This window comes from Sarcophilus harrisii, chromosome 5 (assembly GCF_902635505.1).
Source record: "Sarcophilus harrisii chromosome 5, mSarHar1.11, whole genome shotgun sequence".
Lineage (NCBI taxonomy): Eukaryota > Metazoa > Chordata > Mammalia > Dasyuromorphia > Dasyuridae > Sarcophilus > Sarcophilus harrisii.
In genome coordinates this window covers 84,055,969-84,081,245 of record NC_045430.1, presented here as the reverse complement: position 1 = coordinate 84,081,245, position 25,277 = coordinate 84,055,969, and the positions used below count along the sequence as shown (strand labels likewise).

Sequence of the window (25,277 nt, the reverse complement as noted above, 5' to 3'; positions counted from 1 at the left end):
AGGACATTTGAAGAGAGGTTGGACAAATTTAGATACTCTTAGTTGTAGGCTTGGAGCCTCCTCATGGAGAACTTCTCTTGTTAGAGAAGCAATGATTTGAAATGGGAAATGTAGGAGTAGAAAAAGGAGGGGAAGAGTGACAAAAGCAGAAATGGAGGTTCTATATTCTGTCATTCTATGACTGCCCCCTGAGGTCCCTCCAAGGTTCTGCAAAGTAACTCTGAGTCATGAAGTGGGTGGTAGCCTCAGCTCACCCCTGGCAGGAATGCTTGAAGAATAATGAGGGCTCAGAAAGGCCCTGTTTTGTTTCATTTGGCAGAAAAACATATGTTTCAAATCAGGAATTTGAAAGGAGTTGGGGTGTGGGAAGAGTGGGATGGAAAAGGTGGACAGGGGTGAGTAGTAAGAGCATGCAGAGAGAAGGCAGCAGAAGAATCTCGGGTAACAGACTCACTGAATCCATCACAAGAGTTTGAGAAGTAGAAGAGATCTCAGGAGCCATCTGTACATGAAGGAACCCCATAATATAAGCTGCCCAACATATGGTTGTACAGCCTGTAATTGAAGAGGGGGGGAGCCTATTGCCTCTCTGAGTTGCTGTTTCTCTACTTGTGTTCAGCTCTGATAGGAAGCTTTACCTGATATCAACCCTGAATTTGTTCTTTTGTAAATTCCATCCATTGCTTCTGATTCTGGCCTCTAAAATCAAATACCATTCTAATCCTTCCTCCATGTGGCCACCTTTCAAATACTTGAACACACATCAGAATAAAAGAGATGGATTCCCTGATGTCAAGATGACTAGAAGGGGAATACAGGTCAGAACATCCTGTGTCAGTTTAAAAACTTAAACTGTGACTCCTTATCTATCACTAATGTTAGCAGTTTATAAGTCCAGCATACTTGCCTCAGAGACTGGGAGAAAGGTGCAAAAAAAAAAAAAAAAAAAAAAAAAAAGGGCAGAGAGGGGAGGGAGTAAAGATCCAGAGATGGACTTAAGCACAAAAAGGGGTTGGGGAATAGGCCTTTTAGAAAAAAGCTACTTTATATTCATATCAACATTTAGTTGTACATAAAGTTTAAACACCACCTTCCATTATGCACTTCTACATTCTAAGTCACATAACATATTATACTGTAAAATCCTGAGCTTATCTTTGGCCCTCCCATAGGGCAGGAAGAAAACAAATCTCCATTTCACCATGACTTAATGTCCCTAACATTTCGCACATACACCTCATATTCTTTTTTTTTTTCAATCTTTCTTTTTCTTAATGGTATTTTATTTTTCTAAATACATTTAAAGATAGCTTTCAGCATTCATTTTTGTAAAACTTTGTGTACCAAATTTTTCTCCCTCTCTTCCTTACCTCCTTCCTCCCCAAGACAGCAAGCAATCTGATAGGTTATACATGTACAATATCTTTAAAAATATTTCTATATTTGTCACACCATACAAGAAAAATCAGAGCAAAAAGGGAAAAAAAAACATTAGAAAGAAAAAGCAAGAAAGAAAAGGATACTTTGTTCCAATTATTTCTCTGGATGCTGATGATGTTTTCCATCCCAAGTCTATTGGAATTGCCTTGGATCACTACATTCCTGAGAACAGCTAAATCTGTCATCGTTGATCATCACATAATCTTCTTGTTACTGTGTACAGTGTCTTCCTGATTTTGTCCACTTCCCTCAGCATCAGTTCATGTAGTTTTTTCCAGGCTTTTCTGAAATCAGCCTGCTTACCATTTCTTATAGAACAATAATATTCCATTATAATCATGTACCATAACTTATATAGCCATTTCCCAATTGAGGGCATCCACTTGTCACTACAAAAAGAGCCACTATACTTTTGTATATATGGTATTCTCTTGGAAAAAAGCTGTATATGGTATGGAAGTAAGAAATGAAAAGAGGTTTTGGTTCTTTTGTTTCTTAATATATTTTATTGATCCCATTTGTTGTTATATCATAGTCACTTCAGTGCCCCTTCCACCCCATTTTGAATCTTTCCTAACAATGAAGCAAAACAGCCAAGTAAAAATATCTGATACTGACCACATCTAACAACATATGTAATATTCTGTCCTCCTAGTTCCTATCTCTTTGATTTGAGGAAAGAAACATGTTTATTCTGTTTTCTGGGACCTTTTTTGGTTTTTCAGAAATTCAGTTGAATTTCCTTTGTTTTCTGACCATCTTGTTCATTTTTTCTTACTACATAATAACATTAGCTGTGGACTTTTAAAGACATTATTAATCTGAAGAAATTGGGCTCTTGACACATGATAAGGAAAGGAGGGAAAGACAGAATAGTAAGTAGATTGGAACCTGGGGAAATGAAGAAGGGATTGACTTTCTCTAGCCTTATCTTTCAATCGAATAGACATTTTAGCCATTCACCTTCTTGATCTTTCTTTAAAATTTGACACTGTTGACCACTTCTCTCTTTTCCTCTCTTCACTCTGCTTTCATGACTGATCTTTTAATTCTGTCTGACCTTTCTTTTTACCTTTTTGTCTTTCTTCACTGGTTCATCTTTTTGCCACCCTTTCAGTATGAATAAATCCTGAAGCTCAGCTCTTATCAAATTTGACTTCAATTCTTACCTGATTGATTTCTAAGTCCATATATAGCTCCAATCATTCCTCTAAGATTCAATCTCACATTTCCAACTGTTTGGCTGTATATCTCCATCCTCACCTCAAATTCTACATGTCTGAAATTCAGTTCATCTTCTCCCTATTATCTTTTTTTTTTTTTATTATTTATTATAACTTTTTATTGACAGAACCCATGCCTGGGTAATTTTTTACAACATTATCCCTTGCACTCACTTCTGTTCCAACTTTTCCTCTCCCTCCCTTCACCCCCTCCCCCAAGTGGCAAGCAGTCCTATACATGTTAAATATGTCACCGTATAGCCTAGATACAAAATATGTGTGCAGAACCGAACAGTTCTCTTGTTGCACAGGAAGAATTGGATTCAGAAGGTAAAAAATAACCTGGGAAGAAAAACAAAAATGCATACAGTTTACATTCATTTCCCAGTGTTCTTTCTTTGGGTGTAGCTGCTTCTGTCCATCCTTGATCAATTGAAACTGAGTTAGATCTCTTTGTCGAAGAAATCCATTTCCATCAGAATACATCGTCATACAATATCGTTGTTGAAGTGTATAATGATCTCCTGGCCCTCTTCATTTCACTCAGCGTCAGTTCATGTAAGACTCTCCAGACCTTTCTGAAATCATCCTGCTGGTCATTTCTTAATATTTCTTAATATTTCCATAATATTCATATACCACAATTTATTCAGCCATTCTCCAATTGATGGGCATCTACTCAATTTCCAGTTTCTGGCCACTACAACAAACAGGGCTGCCACAAACATTTTGGCACATACAGGTCCCTTTTCCTTCTTTAGTATCTCTTTGGGATATAAGGCCAATAGAAACACCGCTGGATCAAATAGTATGCACAGTTTGATAACTTTTTGAACATAGTTCCAAATTGCTCTCCAGAATGGCTGGATGTATTCACAATTCCACCAACAATGTATAATGTCTTTTCCCTATTATCTTAACCCAAATTGCTCCTTCTCCTAAATTCTCTATTTTGTTCATTCTGCTGTTAGCCAGGCTTGAGACTTTGAAGTATTCTCCACTTTTTCCTTTTCCTATTCCATCTTCTTAGCATCTCAGTAAGAGATTAAGGAAGATGAGAGCTTCATTCACATGATTAACTCTTCTCATTGTCTCCTAATACTTTCATCTGTTCTGTTTTAATAGCCTCCTAATTGGTCTTCCCACCTCTTCTCTTTCACTCAGTCCGTCTTCCAAACAGTTGTCAAATTAAACTCCTAATACATAGATTTTACTATGTATGTCACCCTACTGCTTAAAAATTCTCAGTGGCTCCCACGATCCTTAACCTCTTTTTTTTCAAGACACTTGACAAAATGGCTCTAGCCTATCTTTCTAGCCTTATTTCATCTACTCATTTTCAATATACTTTTTATTCCAACCAATTAATCAATTTATTTCCAACCTTGTAATTCTTTTCCCACCATTCCACTTTTATGTAGGCCATTTTACATGTCCTCAGGAACATAGCCCTCTGCATCTTGGTTGAAATGATTTTCTTTTCACAGCTACAAGTTTAGGTGCCTTTCTCTTCCATGTAGCCATCCCTAGTCTAGCTAGCCTAGCTGCCTCTGCTGAAAGTCATTTCTTACTACAGCTTGATCCGGATTTTATCCATCTCCTTTATAACCCAAGTCCCAAACCCAAGTGCCTTATACCCAGTTGACATTTTTATTAGTAAATGTTGACTTATAAAAATTTTCTGTTCTTGTCCTTGCTGTTGCAAGAACAATATCCTTCTCTTGTAGATAAATTAGAACTTAACCTCAGGTTGGGAAGGAAGTAATATAGGGATTGGAATTATAGATCTTGGCTCACATAGCAGGAATCCTTTGAGGAAGCAACATTGGCCCAGATCTAACCAACTGCCTGGGAAATTCTTGGCTCAAAAGCTCAGGCCCCACCCAAGGTTGTGTGTGGGGCTACAGCATCTTTGGCCTTCTGGATGCAGCCTGACTTTTCTTGTGTCCCTTCCAGCTGCTTGAACTCAGGAGGGCACTCATGTGTGGTTGTGGGGCTGGGATTACCCCAAACATTCGCATTCTCAATCTACTTTCCAGCCTCAGCCTTCAAGGCTCTGCTTGTCTCCCTCCTCTTCATCTCTTCCCTCCCCCTGCCTGCTTTCCTCTCCTCTCTGCCCCCCAACAGAAGCCCTATTGAAGGAATCTACTGAAGCCTGAGAAGCCAAAGAATAATTGAATCTTCTGTCCTTTCTCCAGGGTCTGGGGGAAGGGTGGGAATGTGCTTAATCCAAGTCACATTTCCTAAACTCTTTCTCTTCTGGATTTGTAAACCTTGCTCTGCCTTTTTAAGACTCCTTCCACCATCTTCTGAAATATGTTGGAATTTTTTTAAGGTAGGGGAACTTCTGTAAAGCAACTAATGCACTTTGGTCTTGAATCCTACACTTTCCTCTCTGGGCTGTGGTAATTAGTAATCTAAGCTCCTGGAAAATCAAGGGAAAAGATGGAAGTTGAGATCCTGGCAAAGAGATGGAGTAACAAGCCAGACTGGCTGGAGGCAAGATCAGCTGAGAGCCAACCCTTTGGAATTCTTAGTTTGTGAAAAGACTGAAGGCTCTGAGGCTAGGAAAACCAATCAACAAACATTTAAGTAACTACCCAATGCCTGGTGCTGTGACTTGTAGTGGAAATGCAAAGACAAAGGGGAAGCAGTCTGGGTCCTCTGGGAACTTATTTTCTTTGGGAGTTGTGTGTGGGGCAGGGAAAATAGCTGGTACATATGGGTATAATCTAAATAAATACTAGGTAATTTGGTGGGAGAGGCAACCAAGTAACTTGGAAAATGAAGAAAAGCTTCATATAACTGGTGATACTTGAGCTGAGTCTAGAATTAAAGATCCCTTTCCATGTAAGGAAGGACTGCATTTTAAGTACAACCAATTCAAAGGTATGAAGACATGAAACAGGGTGTCATCCATGAAGAATTGTCAGAAGGCCAATTTGGCTTAACCAAATATATAGGAAGACTCAAAAGGCAGGCTGTAGTCAGGTTGTGAAGAGCTTTAAATATCAGTTCAAGGAGTGTGGAATGTGAATATGTGGCCCATAGGAGATGACTAGTTTCAAGATCTTTGTATCAAGCACCTGGCAGAGTGTCTACATGGTGGATGCTTAATTATTGATCATTCTTTTTTAGAATCAAGTCTTCTAAAAGATGTAGCTTTCCTTCCCCGTCCTCTGTTTCACAATCCTCCACTGTAAATGGTATCTAACCCAATTTACAAGATCTTTCTTAAGGGTATGAAGATGCATGGCAGTATTGGTAGTTGAATTCTCTGTGCAGGAGATAACAACCTGGAACCTTATAGGGAGAAAAGTAGTCCTCATAGTTATTGTGCTTGGAATAGGAGCTGGAGGTAGACACATTAATCTAGCTCAGTGGTTAGAGTTTACTCCCATGCTTGTCCCCAAATAATTACTTTGCTTTTCTTTCCTCATCTAGATATGGCAAAATTGTTTCTACTAAGGCCATATTGGACAAGACAACAAACAAATGCAAAGGTGAGAAGACAGATCATCCTTGGGGGTAGGTAGTTTTTTAAAAGTGGTTGTCTCCTTGTACACTTTCTTTGTTCCTAGATTAGCAAGTACTGGGCCAGCGAATTAGTTTAGTCTGCCAACCTTTTAGAACTAATTGATATTCCCTAGAATTCCTGATGGTCATATTATTTTAGTTGTGAATGCCATCATACTCGGGCATAGTAGACTTTGAATATACACTATACAGAAGCTTCTTTGTTTGGGTTTATTCCTTGCCCACGTTTTCCTGGATTTGGTGGTAGAAGTGGGCAGGGGCATGTGAATTAAGACATAGCTTAGCAACTTAAATTCCTTCTGTGACTGTAAAGTCAATGTGTGTATCTGGAAGCAAAGACTGTCTATGGCAATAACTTATTTGTGTTAGATAGATTGGGCTGGGTTTGGGAAAGTGAAAGGAAAATATTGATTGGAAGGGCTGCCCTCGTAGGTCTGTTGCTTGCTCTTGCCATAGAGAAGCTATATTCCCAACAAATTCTAATGTAATTTATGCTGTAATGTAACAATCCTTTCAGCTGTAGGATATTACTGGGTAGAACTGAAATTGTTAGTTCCAGTAGGATAAGAATTAAGGGTTGGGGAGAAGGATACATGCAGCTTAATCTTTTCTCATACACTGTTAGGAATCTCAAAAGGCTTATAAAATGTATGAAGGGGCATTTGAACTCTTCAGTTTCTCTTCCCTTCTGTTACCTATACTACATGACTCACTCCTCTTCAGCCCCCTGAAAAAACTCTCCTGTCTGTCTGATGTCCCCTTTACATTTAACATGGTCCCCTTTTTCTAGGCTATGGCTTTGTAGATTTTGACAGTCCTTCAGCTGCACAGAAAGCTGTGACTGCGCTTAAGGCCAGCGGGGTGCAGGCACAGATGGCAAAGGTAAGGAAATATCCTTCTTATCAATGCTTCCAACCTAGCTAGGGGTGTAGATAGCCTGGGGGGATGGTTTCAAGCTCAAAGCTTTCTGTTAACTAAAGAAACCCTGATTGAGTACTACTCACACCTTCCTCAGCCTTCTGAAGGAGGCCTCACCTGCTTGCCTGGTAGGAAGGAGACAGACTATATGAATGATTTAGACAAGAATAAGCTGAGGAACATAAATTCTGTTCCACCGAGGGACCAAATCCTCAATTCATGAAGCCACAGCCCTCTTGCTCACGCTTTCTATTAGGCCGGGGAACTGAGGACTTTGAGGCCCTTTCCCTTCCCTGCCTCCAGTATTTTATGGTGCTTTTGCAGTTCTTTTGAAGCCAGCTGTGCAATGCAGAACTGATATTCTTTACCCTCATTCTGCTCTCTCAACATTGTTGCTCCTGAGCTTGGGGTAACCATTACAGGAGATAGAGGGAGGCAAGAAATTTTTTTCTCCGTTTTCTTCCATACCCTGACCAGAATCTGCCCTTTTCTACTAGGCTGTGGGCACTGGGGACTTCTCCCCCCCCCCCCCATTGATAGAGAATTTTCTCTTTCTAATGTTTATTGTTAGGTAGGAGCCTAACTTCTGCTCTGTGACTTAAAGGAAAAGGAAGCTCTGAAGGCAAAGATAGGAAAAAGCCTGAAACTGAGGGTATCCTGGGGCCCTGGGCAGGTTGGCTGACTGCCAGGGTTTTTGAGATTAGACCTTTATGTAGAGGGATCCATGCCCATACCCTACCCCTGGGAGAAAAGACCTCAGAAAGGCTCTCCAACTTCTGCTATCTGGATAGCAGATATAAAAAACTCTGGGAGCTGTCCAAGATGAAATAATGAGTAGTCTCCTACTTTCTTCATTATTCCAGATCCCAGCTATTTAGTTGTGGGGCTGTGGAAGGAAAGATAGTTATAAACATCTCCTTTTCTTTATATCATGTTTTTTCTTAGAAATTTGCTGTCTGTGTTGGGGAGTGGGGTTCCCTACCCTTTCTCACCTTTGTGCTTTCTTAGCAACAGGAGCAGGATCCTACGAATTTATACATCTCAAACCTCCCAGTGACTATGGATGAGCAGGAGTTGGAAGGGATGTTGAAGCCTTTTGGGCAAGTTATTTCTACTCGAATTCTTCGAGACACAAGTGGGACCAGTCGAGGGGTTGGTTTTGCAAGGTAAGAGGCCTAAGAGCTATAGTGTTCAAAGTCAACTACAATCTGACTTTCCCTGAAGGCACTGGAAATTCAGGAACATACTGGGACCTAAGCCCTGATTCAGAAATACTTGATAGCAATTTTAATTTTTAATTCATGCATATTTATTTTATAACAGCTCTGCATCACCCTTTTTGGTCCAGACCTGTGAATTGATAGGCATAAAGAACTCCTGATAATTGAACTTCTTCTACCAGTGTAGAGAGGCAGCTCTGAAAAAGCCTTTTTTTCACTTGGAGATAGCTGCTTGGGGTAGAGGTGAAGTGACTTGGCCAGAATCATGCCTCTGGTTTATGTCAGAAGCAGGATAGGAGCCTGCCAACCTCTCTTTTCTCTGCCTTCTCTGCTGTGTTGCCACTTGCTGCTCCTTAAAGTTTATAAATCATTTTCTTCATGAGTGTCTTATGAAATAGGCATGTCAGATATATCACAGAAATGCTTTGGCTTCTAATATTTCCCCAGCTACTGCTTATTTCTTTGACATGTGCCCCTTTGTCCTAGGCCTAGAAACCCTTTTGGTGACTTCTGTATAGCTACCTGTTGTTCAGGCTAAATCCCTCCGCCCCATATTGAAGGTGAATAAAAAGCTTCCCTGTATTGTTGAATCTTGTTCACATCACATGATGTTCAACCCCTAATTAAATTGCACCAGGGTCCAGTTACTGAGCTCCCTTATCCTGAATTATCAGCTCCCCCAAAATGTCCTATTCTGGGTTCTTCTCTCTCTTAGCTTACCAGGAGGGTTCCTGGATTTTGAGTTACATCTTCAGGTAGAAAAGGTGTTCGCTTTGCTTTAACTTTGTAAGAGAATCTTGTATTTTATGTAGGATTTTATAGTTTTAAAAGCATGTTCACATTAATTACTTTAATCCTCAAAACCCTGTAGGATAGAGGGGGTTGTATATTTGTCCATTATCCATATTTTATAAATGAAGAGACTGGGACTCAAGAGATTTAAGTAATCCCAATAACTACTAAGAGATGAACTTAAGACCAGGATCTGGGGATTTCTGTTTTTATATCATTTGTTTCATCCACTTCCTAGAATATGTAGAGAAAAGGATATTGAGCTCATGAAATTATGACTGGATGTATTTGAGACAATTTTGGGAGCTTAGCAGTTCATGCCCGTAGAGAACTTGGGCTACATATTGAAGGTAGAAAAGCCTGATTCCTCCTTCCTGCCCTTATAGGATGGAGTCCACAGAGAAGTGTGAAGCCATCATTACCCACTTTAATGGAAAATACATTAAGACACCCCCTGGAGTACCAGGTAAGGAGGAGGGATCAGGGAAGAGAGATCCATGGGGCTCTCACTTACACAGTGAGACAGAAGCAAAGTTGTTCCTGAGTCAAGATGGGCCAGACTCAACTTCCTGTCTACTTTTCTCTTGGCAGCCCCGTCTGATCCTTTGCTCTGCAAATTTGCTGATGGTGGGCAAAAGAAACGCCAGAATCAGGGGAAATATGTACAGAATGGTCGATCTTGGCCACGAGATGGTGATGTGGTAAGTGAAGAAGAGGAGGCTTGTAAGGATCTTGGAGTAACATGAAGACAGTAAAGTGGGATGGAAGGTCTGTTAACTTGCTTTCTGAGAAACCTGCTATCAACCCAAAGCCCTAACAGGTGACAATCATCCCCTTGAGGGAGAGTAGCTGCTTAACTCCAGGGCCATTGTAGAAGATCTTCTGCTACTAGAGCAGTAACAAAGCCTCTGTTCTATGCAGCCTCAGAGGTTGAAATGCAGCAGAGCATGGATCACTTCTTTGCTGCTTGTGTTAATTTTGGCCTGACAATCCACACCAAGAAAACAGGTTCTCTACCAGCCCGCATCACAGCGTACCATCTATTTGTGGAGCCAGGACAAATGGAGAAAGTTTGAGTGCTGTGAAGAAGTTCGCTTACCTTGGCAGTATACTTTCCAGGGATGTCCCCATAGAAGATGTAATTGATGCCCTCAGGGCCAGAGCTAGCACGGTGTTGGGGAGCCTCCATAAGAAAGCATGAGAGAGAAGAGGTATTAGGCTGCTTACCAGACTGAAGAGCTAGAGAGCTGTTGGGTTGACCTCATTATTGTGTGCCTGGGAAATTTGGACAGTGTACCAGCGCCATGCCAGGAAACTGGATCACTTCCATTTGAATTGTCCAAGGAAGAGTCTTGAAAATCACCTGGCAAGAAAAGGTACTAGACGTAGAGGTTCTCTCTCAAGCTGAATTGCTAAGCATTCAAAATCTACTGTACAATATGAAGCTCCAATGGGTTGGCCACTTTGCTCAAATGTCAAGAATACGCTTTCCAACAAAACTATTTTATGTAGAACTCACACAAAGCAGGCCCTCACTTGGAGGTCAGAAGAGGTAAGAGGACCCATTCAAGGTCTCTCTGGAGAACTTCAGTATCTATTGGAATACAGCAAACACTGATGTAGGACCATCCAGCATGGCAGGCCCATCTCAAGGAAGACACTGTGTTCTTTGGGCCAAGTAGAATTGTAGCAGCTCAAAAGAAATGAGAAATGCACAGATCTAGAGACAGCTTCACTCGGAGTGTTCATGGAGACTGTGTGGGCCTAACCTGTGGAAGACACCTTCTGAGCTCACATTGGATGATCAGTCACAGTCAGATATACTGTCCTTCGACTCTCATGTAGTGAAGTCATTTTAGTCCTCTCTTAAATATAAAGAATGAAAAACAGAATGTCTGCCATGGGCTTGCCCAGCCCTCATACTCTGACTGTAGTAATCATCCAGAAAATAAAGGTTTTTAGCGCCTCTAAAGTCTAGGATTTTCTTGCCCTTAACCCAAACACTCCCACGCTGATCTGTGTGTTTTTCTTTCACAGGGTGGCATGGCACTGACCTATGACCCTGCCACAGCTCTCCAGAATGGGTAAGTGCTCTTCAGGATTCCTCAATAGGCTGTGATATTCAGGGCAGTATTTGGAACTAAGTGTTCATATACAGAATGGACTCTCCATTAAAAAGAGATGTAAACCAGTGCTGTGGTCTATCAATTTTCATCTAATGTAATCTTAATGAATATAGTAACTGACATTTAATGTAATACTTAAAATCTATTTTACGCCTAGCAGCATAGTCAGGTAGTGGCAAGATGTAAGTATCTCACTTTATAGAGGAAGCAAATGAAACTTGGAAAGCTTAAATGACTTTCAGAGTCATCTCTAGAGAGTCTCCCTATAGAGTGGGGTCGCTGACTTCTGTCTCTTCTAGTTGTCATTAGGATATCATGCCTGCCTCTGAGAAACATTAGCAGTCCAATAAGGCTTGAAGAAGAAACTAAGGGAAAAGGATTGCCAGTGTAATGGTTAAAATATCTCTTATTTGCAGATGACTCAATGAGATATTTAAAGGATATAAGATCTAAAAAAAGGGGGGGGGGGTGAATGAGGCGATTATTATTTCTACCAAGGTAAATCCAGAGTCATTTGCATTGATATATATCATATAATTTTTAAAAACCTAATAAATTCCATTTACGGTTGTTGACAAAGTGTCAAATATTTTTTACATAACATTTTTTATTATAGCTTTTTATATACTAAACATATGCATGGGTAATTTTTCAACATTGACCCTTGCAAAAATTTCTGTTCCAACTTTTCCCCTCCTCCCTTCCCTCTCCCCTAGATGGCAGGTTGTCCCGTACATATTAAATATGTTAAAATATATGTTAAACACAATATATGTATACATATTTATACAGTTATCTTGTTGCACAAGACAGATCAGATTTAGAAAGAAGAAAAAAATAGCCTGAGAAGAAAAAAACAAAAATGTAAACAAACAATAACAGAAAGAGTGGAAATGTTATGTTATGATCCATGCTCATTTCCCAGTGTTCTTTCTCTAGGAAATTACAGATCAATTGGAACTGATTTGGATCCTCTCATTGTTGAAGAGAGCCATGTCCATCAAAATTGATTATCATGTAGTATTGTTTTTGAAGCATATAATCTTCTGGTTCTGCTCATTTCACTTAGCATCAGTTCATTTAGGTAGGTCTCTTCAAGCCTCTCTATATTCATCCTGCTGGTCATTTCTTAAGAACAGTAATATCCCATAACATTCATATACCACAATTTATTCAGCCTTCTCCAGTTAATGGGCATCCCTTCAATTTCCAGTTTCTAGCCACTACGAAAAGGGCTGTCACAAACATTTTTGCACATGCAGGTCCCTTCCCCCTCTTTAATATCTCTTTGGGATATAAGCCCAGTAGTAGCACTGCTGGATCAAAGGTATGCACAGTTTGATAACTTTTTGAGTCTAGTTCCAAACTGCTCTTCGGAATGGTTGCATCTGTTCACAATTCCACCAACAATGTATCAGTATCCCAGTTTTCCTACATCTTCTCCAGCATTCCTCATTATCTTTTTCTGTCATCTTAGCCAATCTGACAGGTATGTAGTGGTATTTCAGAGTTGTCTTAATTTGCATTTCTCTGATCAACAATGATTTGGAGCACCTTTTCATATGGCTAGAAATAATTTCAGTTTCTTCATCCGAAAATTGTTCATATCCTTGTGTCAAATATTTTTCAAATTGACTAAGACACGTAAGAGACCTATTCAGGGACAAATTTAAAAGATTTTTGTTGAGCAGAAATTAGAAGGAAGTTAACGTAAGGATAATCATCTTCACCATATATGTGGTTATTATATATAGTTAAGTTGGGGCAGCTAGGTGGTGTGGTGGATAGAGCACCAGCCCTGAAATCAAGAGGACCTGAGTTCAAATCTGGTCTCAGACATTTAATGCTTCCTGGTTGTGTGCCCCTGAGCAAGTCACTTAACCCCAAATGCCTCAACAAAAATTATATATGTGTGTGTGTGTGTGTGTGTGTGTATATATATATATATATATATATATATATATATATATATATGTATATGTATATAATTAGGTCTAACCAAAAGTACTTCCCTTATTAGTTTATAAATTTTATTCCAACATCAGTTGAAATACCAAAAAGCTATTTTATAAAATTAGAAAAACCCAGTACAGTACAGAAAAACAAATATTAAGAAGTACTCTAGAAAAATATTTACATAGAATTTGTCCTACCAGTTTTCAAGATACAGTGTTAAATAGTCATTATAAAATAGAAAAATAAATCAATGGAATAGAAGAAAATCTAGAAAAAGAAACTAATCTATCAATTATCATTAATGTTTGATAAAGCCTTACAAGCATGACCTTGGGCAAGTCCCTTATTTAACTTCTCTGGGTTTATTTTCTTCATCTGTAAAATGAAAGGGTTGGATGAGGTGGCCTCTGAGGTGACCTTACAAGCTCTTGAGTCCATAGTTGTATAAGTTGAGAAAGATTTGTTCAGTTTTAGGAAATTTAGTTAACAGTTATGGAAAAATTAGTTCTCATGGCTTTTGTTCTAGACCTTTCATCCTTCAGTTGAAATAATACTGAAAGAAACTGTTTATCTCAGTTGTAAAGAAGGAAAATTTTCTCTTGAGCAAATGGAAGAAATTATTGGAGACAAAGTTGGTGGATTTTATCATATAAAAATCTTTTGTTTATTTTTTATAATGTTTTGCTTACCAAAGTCAAGGAATATGTGCCAATCCTATGAAGTGATTTTTTAAATAACACATCTTCTACAGTTGAGAGAAATATAGTTTAATACAGGGAAGACTATAGTAGAGGCAAAGGAGAATTGGATAATGAAAAAAATTTTTTTTGAAGGAAAGGGTGGAGCTGTTTCAAAAAAGTATCTGTGAAAGAAGTGGCATCTGAACTGGGTCATTAAGGAAGAGAAGCACATGAACAGATGGTGTAGAGGATAGAATCTATGCCAAGTATTGAGGACCAGAAGTGGATGGAGAAAAAAGCCATGGAGAAACTAGGACAAGCATGAGAAATGGAGAAAAGCATTTTTTATTTCCTTCACAAGCTAATTGTACAATATTTCAGAATCTGACTCTTTTTGTACAGCAAAATAACGGTTTGGTCATGTATACTTATTGTGTATCTAATTTATATTTTGATATATTCAACATCTACTGGTCATCCTGCCATCTGGGGGAGGGGGGAAGGGATAAGAGGTGAAAAATTGGAACAAGAGGTTTGGCAATTGTTAATGCTGTAAAGTTACCCATGCATATAACCTATAAATAAAAGGCTATTAAAAAAAGAGAGAGAAATGGAGAAAAGTTCTGCTTGGCTGGAACTTGGAAAAGTTATATGTGTTGGTTGTGCAGTAAGAAATATTGAGGTAGGCAAGGGAAACCCTTGAGTACCAGCCAGAAGTTTAAACTTTTTTTGTGTTAGTAGTAGAAAGCTGAAGATTTTTGAGTAGATGAATGAATGACATGATCATGCCTAGTCCATTGTAAAGCTTCCTTAGGTTTGGAAAGTAGATGGGAGAGGTAATTGAGATAGAGAAAGACTTGTTTTAGGGGGTTATTCCAGTAGTGCAGTTAATAATCGGTAAAAGCATTTGTTAAGAGGGATATGAAGAAGAGAATGTGACCGCAATTGGAAACAAAAGAACTTGGCAACTGATGGGATATCTGGGATTGAGGAAGAAGGAAGAGTCAAAGATGAGTAAGAGCAACTGGGAAAGTAATGATGCTGTTCAAATAGGAAGGGGGAAGTTAGAGATTTTTTAAAGGAAGATGTGATTTAGTTGAGTTTCTAGATGTCATTATGTTCTCCAAGGAGGCAGATAGAAATATTTTATTGTATTGTAGAGAGATTTTCTATATAAATAGAAAAAATTGATTTGTGGTAGAGATAGCCGATATCTACAAAGAATTTATTCAAAGCTAGAAGGATAACAGTATACATTCTCTAAAGGAGAAATGGTTAAATGAACAGTTTTCAGAAGAAACACAAATTGTTCATAACTTGAAAATTTATTCAAACATTTGAATATGCACAGGTATACATTTTAAAAACAACTTTAAGGTTTTATATATGGCAAGTTGGCAAAAAAAATTGTTAAAAAACTAAAATTGGTAGTAGTGTTCCTCAGCAGAAAAATGTTAAAAACAAATGTGAACATGTAGTTTTCCCAAAAATTTGCAAACTATAAATGATCCTTTGGAAATGTGACCTGGATCATTAATAATAAAAATATTTCACATTAAAACAATTATTCCCCTCCCTACAAATTGACAGAACATGGAATGGTCCCTGAAAGACTATGGCTCTTAGGTGGGTGCTATGGATTAGATTAGTAGCCCTGGTTATCGGTTTGGAATTATGCAAGAAAAATACCTAAATTGTTTTTAGAAAGTGGGTACTTGTAAATTGTGGAAAAACTGAAAAAATATCAAACTGGAAGGGGACATGAGAGGTTTCTGAATCTTGAGGACAGATGATGAAACATACCTCCTTCCTTCATAGCAGAGAGATGGAAGACTCGTAGAACAGAAAGTTTGTATTGTTAGATGTAGTCACTGTATTTTGTTACTTTAGTAATCTTTTTGTTATAATGAAGCTTGATTTGTGGGGTAGGGGGTCCAGAATGATTATGAGGTAAAAAACAAAAGGCATTTCCCTCCAAATGGCAGGACTATAAGGAAACAGGCACACTTGAGTAGACTGAGATAAGAGGAACTCACCATACTTAGCTATGGTACCCTTCATCCCAGGGTTCTCTATAACCTTTTTATTTAATGTGACTTTTTCCTACAGGTTTTATACAGCACCGCCCTACAGCATCACCCCCAACAGGATGATTGCCCAGACCACACTCTCTCCCTATCTCCCATCTCCTGTATCTTCATATCAGGTAAAAGCATCATCATAAGGATGGAAATACGCATCCTCTTTGGGTTGATATGGTGGTTTAGGTGCAAAGTGTGCTTATTCTTAAGGCTATTGTTAGCTAAGTCCAGCTTATATTGGACTTTTGACCCTGACTTTGCCAACATTTAGTTTGGGGGGCTGGGTAGGTAGGGTTCTGTAGGCGATTAATATTATAATTACTATTTTCATTTCCCCCACTAGGGGGTGGCTCAGACATCTCCATTCTCTGTAGGTTCACAGCCCGTCTTGGATGCACCACCAGTCATACCTCATGCCACCTGCAGTGAGTGTCTCTAGTCTTTCCTGCAAGGGTCCTGTGGGGCAGGGCAGGGGAAAGGGGAGATCATTACCCTGAGGAAGTTGGGCAAAAGCTAAAATGTTCCTAGCCAGGTAACTTTTCCTCCCTTCATTCCGCCAGGCAGCAGAATCAGGGAGCTTCTTCCTATAGCACATGAATTAATATGCTCACCTTTTTCACTTCCTGCCACCTGACAGGATCTTTTTGTATTCTCCAGGGGCTATTATTAGCCTTCATTTCAGGCTGTTTATTAATCTTAAGCCTGAAGCCTTTGAAGCTATCCTTATCCCTTTTCTTTCCCCTCTTCCTGCTTCTTCCCCCAGGGCACAGTCCTGACCCCAGGGATGGACCACACCATTTCCATCCAGCCTGCTTCAATGATGGGACCTCTCACCCAGCAGCTGGGCCACCTTTCCCTCAGCAGCACGGGCACGGTAAAGCCATGGTTGCCCATGGGGGAAGGAGGGGGGGAGGGACAATCACTTCCAAATGAAAATTTCCTGGGATGTCTTAGGATCCTTACAATCTACATAATTATTTTATTAAATGTATATATAAACATGCTCAAGAACCCATGATCATGTGATTGGGTCAGAGGCAGCCTATTAGATGTAAAATATCCATCTGTCTCCTATATCATTATTCTTCCCATTATTTCCTTCAACTAAGTCCTACCTCATCACATTGTACAGACAGGCAGAAATATGATACTTTCCAAGTTTCTGCAAATTGTCTAGAAATCCTCACCAAAAAAAAAAATTCTTGCATTTTTGTGCCACCTCATTCTGGAAAGGTGCCAGTTTGCACAACAAAGCTTAGGATGAGAAAATAAGATGAATGAGGCAAGGTTGATAGATGGGGAAGACATCTTGGGTAGTGAATGGCCAGAGTAAGGGATGGGGAAAGAGGCCCCAAGGAGTCTCATCCAGTCTGTCCATGTTCCTCCTCCTAGTATATGCCCACAGCTGCAGCTATGCAAGGAGCTTATATCCCCCAGTACACACCTGTGCCTTCTTCCAGTGTTCCTGTTGAGGTGAGAACTTTATGATTTCTCTGGGGGTATGGGGACAGCATGCAAAAATGGAAGACTCAATCTCTGTCCTCTGGTCCGCTAGACCCTTCTTTTTTTGCCAGTAATTATGGCCTAGATGTTGTCGGGGTGGGGATAGGGAGAGCAAGCTGCTCTATGTTTGAGGGGTAAAACACTGGTTTGTGGGCATGTTAGTCTGTGGAAGAGTAGGGGCAGAGGAGGATGACTTTCTCTCCCTTGGCTGTGGCACAGGAAAGCAGTGGCCAGCAGAGTCAAGTAGCAGTGGACCCTCCTTCCGATCACACGGCCTATTCTTTCCAGTACAGCAAGTAACAGTGGGTAAGAGCCCGGGGTAAGGGCAGGAGGGCCAGAGGCCAGAGAGAAGACACCGAGACCCAGGCAGTTAGTTGGGTGTGCCTCCTCCCCATCTCTGCTGGCTGTGGGGGTCCCCAGGGTCTCTAACACTGAGGGGCTGGAAGTGGTCGGGGGCAGAGAATGAGGGAGCGAAGTGTGGACCTCCAAGAAGGGCTGCTCATCCCAATGATGAAAGACCGATATCTTTTACAGATGGGCCTGGGCCTGAGAGGACCACTGCTCTCACGCCTGCCGCTGCTCCCACATCACTGGTGGAGCCTGGGGTTACAAAGCCACCTTTCCTCTGTGCTGCATTCAAGGAGATCAGTTTTTTTTTTTTTTCTTTCTTTTGCAAAGAAAACATTTTTTAAAACAGACTCTACACACCCCAAGGAGACCAACCAGTGACTGGACATTCATGTCTCCGTATGAGAAAAATTGTGTTGTGTTGGGATTTATCATTTGGGCTATTTTTAAAATTTCTTTTAAAAGAAAGTGGAAAGCTTTGTTACTGGGGCATTGGCCATGGGTTCTTCTTGATGGGTTTGGTTACAGACTTTTCTGTTTTTATTATTTTGTAGGGTTTTTTTAAAAGAAAATATGCAGTTTTTTGAATTTTGTTTTGTAAAGCTCCCAGAATCCGTGCCTGCCCCTCTCTTTCTGCTTCTTTCCCAAGATCCATCCTAACCCAACCACTGCTTTCTTCCCACCCCATGCTGCAGAACCTGCCTACTTCGGCTTTTTAACTTGGGGATTTTAATTTTTTGAAATGGAATTTTATTTTGTGAATTAAGAAAGCAGAGCACTACTTGGGCAGTGGAGGGGGTTCTTCATCCTTCCTCCTTTCTGCTCCTCTTCCCTGACTCACCTGCTTCCTTCCTGGAAAAAAAAAAACAGCAGACTTTGGCTACAGGGAAGAGAGAGAGGTCCTTGGACACTCCAGAGACAACCTCCCCCCCACCTCCTCATACACTCCCATTTGGACGGAGACAAGGTTTCCTCCAGAACAAGACAACAAATTCAACTTCTGCTCTTCTTCTTGCTGCTATGGGGACATCCCATCCCAGGAAATCATTTTTGGCTTCACCTCTTCAGGAATCCTAACTCTGCTGCTCTGGCTGGCTTTTTGTGCCATCTACAGGAAAGGAGCTGTGGGCCTGTCACCTTTCTCTTTTTCTCCCCACTCCTTTTGGCTGTGCTCAGAGCCCCGACAGCTAGAACATGTACTGCCTTCCTCTTCCTCTTTGTCCCTGCCTCCCCCACCTTTTCTACCAAGCATGGATCGCCTGACCGGCTGCTTCATCTTGGTGTAGATGATACTGCCCCACAGGACTTGGTAATACTTTGCCCTGACCCTGGGATCCACAGTGCCTTCTGACATCCACCTTTGGGGATGCTGCCAGGGAAGATCATTACCCAACCTCTCTGCATGTACTGACTTACCAACAAGCTTTGGTTTGCATGTTAGAGTGTGTGTGTGTGGGTGTGTGGGTGTGTGGGTGTGTGGGTGTGTATGTGTCTGTATTTGGGTAGGGGTAAAAAAGGAAACACCAGTCTCTGATTGTATAGTTCAGCCTGCACTATCCTGGTGAGTTTGCCCTTCTCCTGAGGTTCTGGGCATCTGCAGGCATCTTCCTTCTTCTGGAAGTCCAGCAGGTATCTGGGCTGGAAATGTGCAATAACCATCCCCCCCATCCCGCATTTCATGCTTCCTGTGAGTGTAGGACTCCAGGAGAAAAGGCCCATGATTTGCTTTTCTACCTACCCCCACTGTTCTCCCACTGCAAGATTTATCTCTATACCCAGAGAAAGAAGCAATGGGAGCATCATGCCCCTGGCCCCCTCAAGAAACAGACTTCCCTTTTCACCTTCCCACCCAGAATCCAGTTTCATAATAACATTGTAAGACTATGAAAGAGAGGTGGTTTCAGCCCTAAGGACTGGGTCCCTCCACCTATGGGGCAGGCTCCTCTGCACTAGACAATCAAGGACTGATAAACAAGATAAAGATGGATGCATGATGGAAAATCAGGTGTTAAATAGGCTGGAGGGAGAGGGAGGGGAAATGCTGCAGCACCAATGACTGAGATTTGATGATTGATAGGCTCTAGCCCAGGACCCTCCGATCTATCCTTCATGCTTCCTTATCCCCCAAATTCCAATTTTTTTAGCTTTGGGAGAGGTTTGCCAATTTTCAGTTTCTTTTGGGTGCTTTTTAAACTTGAGGCACCCTCAATCCCAGGATGTATTTGCTCAGAGGGTGCCCCCTTGCCTTTCCTCTTGTCCTTTATCACCCCATTTCATTTGTCACTGTCAGTGAGGAATGCATTCAGTTATCCTGTCTGGACAGTCTGGGTGCCAGAGGGCAGAGGCTAAGGCCCGGGGGAGCTTTTATTCTAAAAAGTTGGCCAAGAATGACAGTTCCTACCTTGACTCCAAACTCTTAAGGGGAAAAACTCCAATAGTTTGATTTGGAGCACATCTTAAATGACAGCCTGGGACATTTCTCCGTCTATGAAAGAGATGTGGGGGGGGGGGGGGGCTCCCATGTGCCATATGTAGCACAAGACACTGCTCCTCTTCCTGATTCAAGTCATCTCCCTAATCTGACACTCACCACCTGTGCTTTTTTTTTTTTTTTTTTTTTTTTTAATGTCCAGATAGTTGTGTTTAGATTCTTTTGAAAAATCATTGTTTCCTTTTGAGCTCGCCCTTTGTGAAATCTGCTTGTTCTTACTGGTTCCTTTTAATGGTGTTTTCTGGAAGAAGGGTTTGGGAATCTAGATGATTTAGACTGCCCATTGACTTTAATTTTTTTTTTTGGTAATGGTGGCAGCGGCAGCGGTGGCAGTGGCAGTGATTTTATTTGGTGCTTTTTGAGTTGTTAACTCTTGAAATATTGGGGTGGGGTGGAGGGAGGCAAGATTTTTTTTTATGTTTTTTTGTTTTTCATGTGATCAGTTGTGACAAAATGTAACTGGAACAGAGAAGTAGGGTAAGGGGAGGGAAACCCTTCTCCTCACCCCTAAGCCACAAACTGACATATTTAAAGAATGCTGTAGGTCTGAACTCAGGGGCCTGGCTGGTCCTTGCTCCTTAAGGTCCTTATTATCTTTTTGTCAGGGGCCATGACTGAGGGATATGGGATATATTTTAGAGGGTCTCTGCATCACCTTACATCCTCTCCCTGCAAAGAGTATGCTCAGTTTCTATGATTACAGAGATGCTCTTTAGTATTTAAAATGTTTTTCTATGTGTCTTTTTGTGCATATGTGTATATGCATACTTTAAAAAAAAATTTTTTTTTTAAGAAAGCCAAATAGGAACATCACCAAACTGGACATCCTCTCTTGGGTCTTAGAGATCCAGACTTGATTCAGCATTGACATCATTGGTTCCCTTAGGGTTTGGATCACAGCAGCCCCAAACCTGGGGGCAGTGCCCGGGCCAAATGGCTGTTTAGACATGGTCTGAGGGAAGGGGTGACATGTTTAAAAAATACTGTGTCTTGGGGAGGGAAGTGGGGAAGAGAAGCGAAAGATTTCTTTTTTAAGATTTTGTTTTGTTTAACCAAAGAAAGTGAAGCAGGTCCTACTCTAGCTTGCTGTTCCCGGATTCTCGAGGAGAACCTGTATAATAGGGATGGAGGCACATGGATCGTAGGGTAATTGAGGAGATGAGACTCAGAAACTATGCAGGCAACCCCCTCCCTTCTCCCTATTGCTAACAAACAGGCTACTTCCCTTTGGTGCTAAAAGCTGGTGCTTCCAGTCTCCACTTTCCCGTCCCCTAGATTGCCTGCCTCTCTGCAGCCTAGAGAAGGAAGGGCACTGAGCGAGAGGGATGTGAGAAGGGCAGCCGTTATCCTGCTCACCTGGGAGGAATCGGGCCAGCTGCGGCTATTCTGGGAAGGGGACCTTGCCTGCCATCTGCCATGGGCCCCACCTGCTGGGGGGAGGCGTGGCATTGCGCCTGGATCCTGGGGCTGCACCTACAGAGGGCAGAAGCACCCTCTCCCCGACCCCCCACAGCTTTGAGCAATAAAAACAGGGGAATGGCTCTCATCCTCTTCCCCTTGGTATCACTGGGAATGGGGTGGGGAAGCAGCCAATAAGCAGTAGGGGGAGGGCCTAGATTCTCTTTGTGCCTTGACATCCCTTGATCCAGTCATTCTTCCCTCTTATCCAGCTTCTCCCCTTCCCCCCCCCCCCTTCTTCCCCTCCAGCTCCCTTTCCAAGTTGTAGCTCCTCATCCGTTTCCCTGAACTGCACTCGACTCCCATCTCTTGCTGAAGCCCTAGCGGGGGCTTTCCTCACCAGCCCTTGGGAGGGCCATGTTAGCACCATTCTCCCCCTCCCCGCCAAGGGAGCCCTCCTTGGGCGGTAGTCGATGGGCAGCTGCCTCCTCCGTGGCAGGCCCTTGCTCTCCCAACCTCTCTGCCTCTTCTGAATCAGCTCCTCACTTTCCACTGCACATCCAGCAATGTTCTTTATCCTTGTTACACATCTACCTCACAGATCTCAGTTCATTGTTCAGAACGAGGGCCCAATCACCTACTTAGGCCTCTTCACCTATCAGGAGTAAGGGGAATAGGTGATATGAATAGGAAGAGTTCGTAATGAAAAACCACAATTTAGCTGCTACTTTCTGCAAACTGATGGGGCCGAGTCTAGTGTTGGTACCTACCCATTAATTAACACGGACATCCAAGCGGAGCTGATGGGTCTTAAAAGACCTGGAGACAACTTCCTTCTGGCCAGTGGCTTCACAAAGGGAGAAAGATGAAGGGTCGCAGCAGTAGCTATTCCCTCCCCCGGTTTGACAACCAACAAGGCACAGGGGCTTCGTCATCTCATTTTCCTTATCCCTGTTGGTCTTTAACAACAGCCTTATTCCAGAGAACTCTTATTCACCCTGGGGCACTTACCTCTCCTATCTTCGAGCTGAACTGAGGGGAAGAGAAGTTGGTATCCAACTGAGTTGAGCTGAATCCGAGGTTCTGATGGAGACGCCAACAGGGGACCACCTTTATTCTAATTTCATCCACCCAACACCAATCCCCATCTCATTACCCATCGTAGACCTGGAGTAAGTTTAATTTATACTTAGAAACATTTTGTACAGGTTTTTTAAAGTCTTTTTTTCCTTTTGATTTTGTTTATTCAGAGTTTCTAGTTTTGTATTCTGCCTGCTTCTATGCTGAAAGCACTCCAGCTTCTTATCCCTGTTATCTCCTCAAATTTCCAATGTACCCCCCCCCTCCCTGCAATCTTGTGGAGCTCCAATTGTCTCATTTCAAATTCTGTTTTTAAATAAAATGATAAAAACCAGCCTCAGTGTCTTGGTCAGAGGAAGCAGGTTGGTGGACATCTTCAAAAAGCATGGCCGGGGGAAGCCAATATTTGGAAATAGATGGGTTTCGAAGGCAGCACTTACATTTTCCTTAGTATGAAGTCACAAAGGGAAAGTGAGAAATCACTCCCAAGCATCTTGCAAGAGTTATTTCTATCCAGTCACCAGGAGACTTGAGGTTCATTAATCAATCTCCCCTCCCCCAGAACAGACACCACCACAGAGTCTCTATCAAATGTAGTTTTTATTCAACTGACAAGCACTTTTTCTACAGCTGCACTTGTGGAACATCACATGGCAACAACAGGAGTTTTCTAGACTTTTTTTTTTTCCTTTTCAACCTTATTAAAAATGAGATTGGTCCTAAAAATATAGAAAGAAATAAATTTAAATTCACAAAAAAAAAAACTGTACATTATCAAAAAGTCACTAAAACACCACATTTGGTTATATAAAAGTTAGCTCCTTTTTTACCACAAAAGGAACACGGGAACAACTTTTGTTGATGATGTGGTTTCTTCCTGTTTGTTAGAATGGTATGGTAGAAGATAGGATAGGGTTTTGTTTTTGTTTTTTTCAAGGGTGGGAGTTAAGCTGATTTTTAATATGCCTACCCCAAATACTTGAAATTATTAAGAATGAAGGCAGAAGGAAAAGTGGGAAGTTGACCACTTTACATCCCCCTCTTCCCCAGATCGGCCCTGAAAATTTCAAGCCAGCCTACCACAAGGGGGTGGGAATGTGTGAGTGGAGGAAAGAGAATACAAAGTGGAACACGAGATTCCTGACCATCATTTTCTTCCTGCCACTCTTCTCTCCCAATAAATTCAAAATTAATTAGGGGCTTTTATACCAGGAAAAACATTACCCTGTAAAGGGAGGATGAGTTGTGTGACTGAAGGCAGGGGAGAGCCCTCATCTAGAATTCCAAACATTTAACACATATTATTATAAATTAATATACATAATAATATACATTATTATAAATTAATAACATTAACATTTAACACAAAGTTTGTTACAGCGCAGTTTAGATAAAATATAAATATTTATGCATAATATAGTCAATTCAAATAGTCTTCAATTCACCTCTTATTTAAAATAAAAAAAAAAATCTCAAAATAATTTCTGAGGTTTATCTGACAGAAAAGGCGACTTGAGAAATGAGATGGAAAGAGAAGCAAAAGGGTAGGGAGAACACAGGCCTGTTCTCCCTTTTACTATCCCTCAGTGCAGCTGGTGGAGCAAAGCCAGGATTATGGCTCTCTACCTCAACTGGCTCCTCCCTACCAGTAGCAAAGTTCCTTGGGGGATATGGGTGTCTTGGCTCTCTGCTTGAGCCCAGGGCCTCCTCCCCAGTGCAAGTACCCGTAATCTCTGATGGGAGGAACCAAGGCTGGGCAAGGGAACAGAGGGCCAGGACCCCAGGGTTTATGGCTGGGATGGATGGCAGCTTTCCTCTTACAGAGCGGGATCACGTGTCAGATGGTGGTGTGTACACAATCTGCCCCTCACCCATCCTGCTTTCCTGGTAACCCACCTAGGGCTAAGGAGGAGAACAGGCCAGGAAGCCACAGAAAGCTTTAGGTCCTTCCTGTGCGTAAGGGGCAAGAGACACAACAGTAACAGGATTAAAGATCCTGGAAAAGAACAACAGTTTGAAACCTGAACAATTGCCCTGGGATTAGGGAAGGAGGAATCACAGACATCAGAAGAAAGGCATAAAAAATGCCCATTGGGTAAAAATGTTTCTTGAAGATTTCCAAAGTAATGAAGGAGAAATAGGGGTGAAGGAAGGAAAGGCTAAAACACAAAATGCAGCAACACATACAAGGAGGGAAGGCCAGTCAGTCCATCTTCTAGGCAGGAAGGAATGGGCCCAAAGTTATCCTGGCCAAACTCAGCAGTAATTGTCCCTGAGGAGCTCCCAAGAGGGAGGATTAGGTTTAGGGGAAGTGGGGGAGAAAAACAGGGCCGATGGAGCCAAATCCTTCCTCCTCTCCTCACAGCTATCTAGCCCCAGAGAAGGCTGGAGATTTGGAGGGAAAGGATAGAGAAGCATCCACTAGTATAGGTGAGGCTAGACTAAAGAGAAAAAAACCTCTGAAAGATCTTTTTTTTTTTTTTT

At 41.4% G+C, this 25,277-nt stretch overlaps 1 protein-coding gene across 9 annotated transcripts in view; it reads left to right on the top strand.

Annotated features, from left to right (window-relative positions):
- Positions 1 to 23,128, top strand: part of RBMS2 (RNA binding motif single stranded interacting protein 2) — a 100,632-nt gene extending 77,504 nt beyond the window's left edge. For 6 of the 9 annotated variants that reach the window (XM_031941166.1, XM_031941163.1, XM_031941164.1 and 3 more), the window contains 12 exons: positions 6,108 to 6,166; positions 6,991 to 7,082; positions 8,127 to 8,284; positions 9,517 to 9,596; positions 9,722 to 9,831; positions 11,168 to 11,214; positions 16,002 to 16,098; positions 16,348 to 16,398; positions 16,737 to 16,847; positions 17,366 to 17,446; positions 17,696 to 17,782; positions 18,011 to 23,128. In XM_031941166.1, the coding sequence (XP_031797026.1) occupies positions 6,108 to 6,166; positions 6,991 to 7,082; positions 8,127 to 8,284; positions 9,517 to 9,596; positions 9,722 to 9,831; positions 11,168 to 11,214; positions 16,002 to 16,098; positions 16,348 to 16,398; positions 16,737 to 16,847; positions 17,366 to 17,446; positions 17,696 to 17,776 (967 nt within the window). In that variant the 3' untranslated portion in view covers positions 17,777 to 17,782; positions 18,011 to 23,128. Of the gene's footprint in view, positions 1 to 6,107; positions 6,192 to 6,990; positions 7,083 to 8,126; positions 8,285 to 9,516; positions 9,597 to 9,721; positions 9,832 to 11,167; positions 11,215 to 16,001; positions 16,099 to 16,347; positions 16,399 to 16,736; positions 16,848 to 17,365; positions 17,447 to 17,695; positions 17,783 to 18,010 lie in introns of all 9 variants that reach the window. The other 3 variants (XM_031941161.1, XM_031941160.1, XM_031941167.1) reach the window with 3 other exon arrangements.
- The last annotated feature ends 2,149 nt before the right edge of the window (positions 23,129 to 25,277 follow it).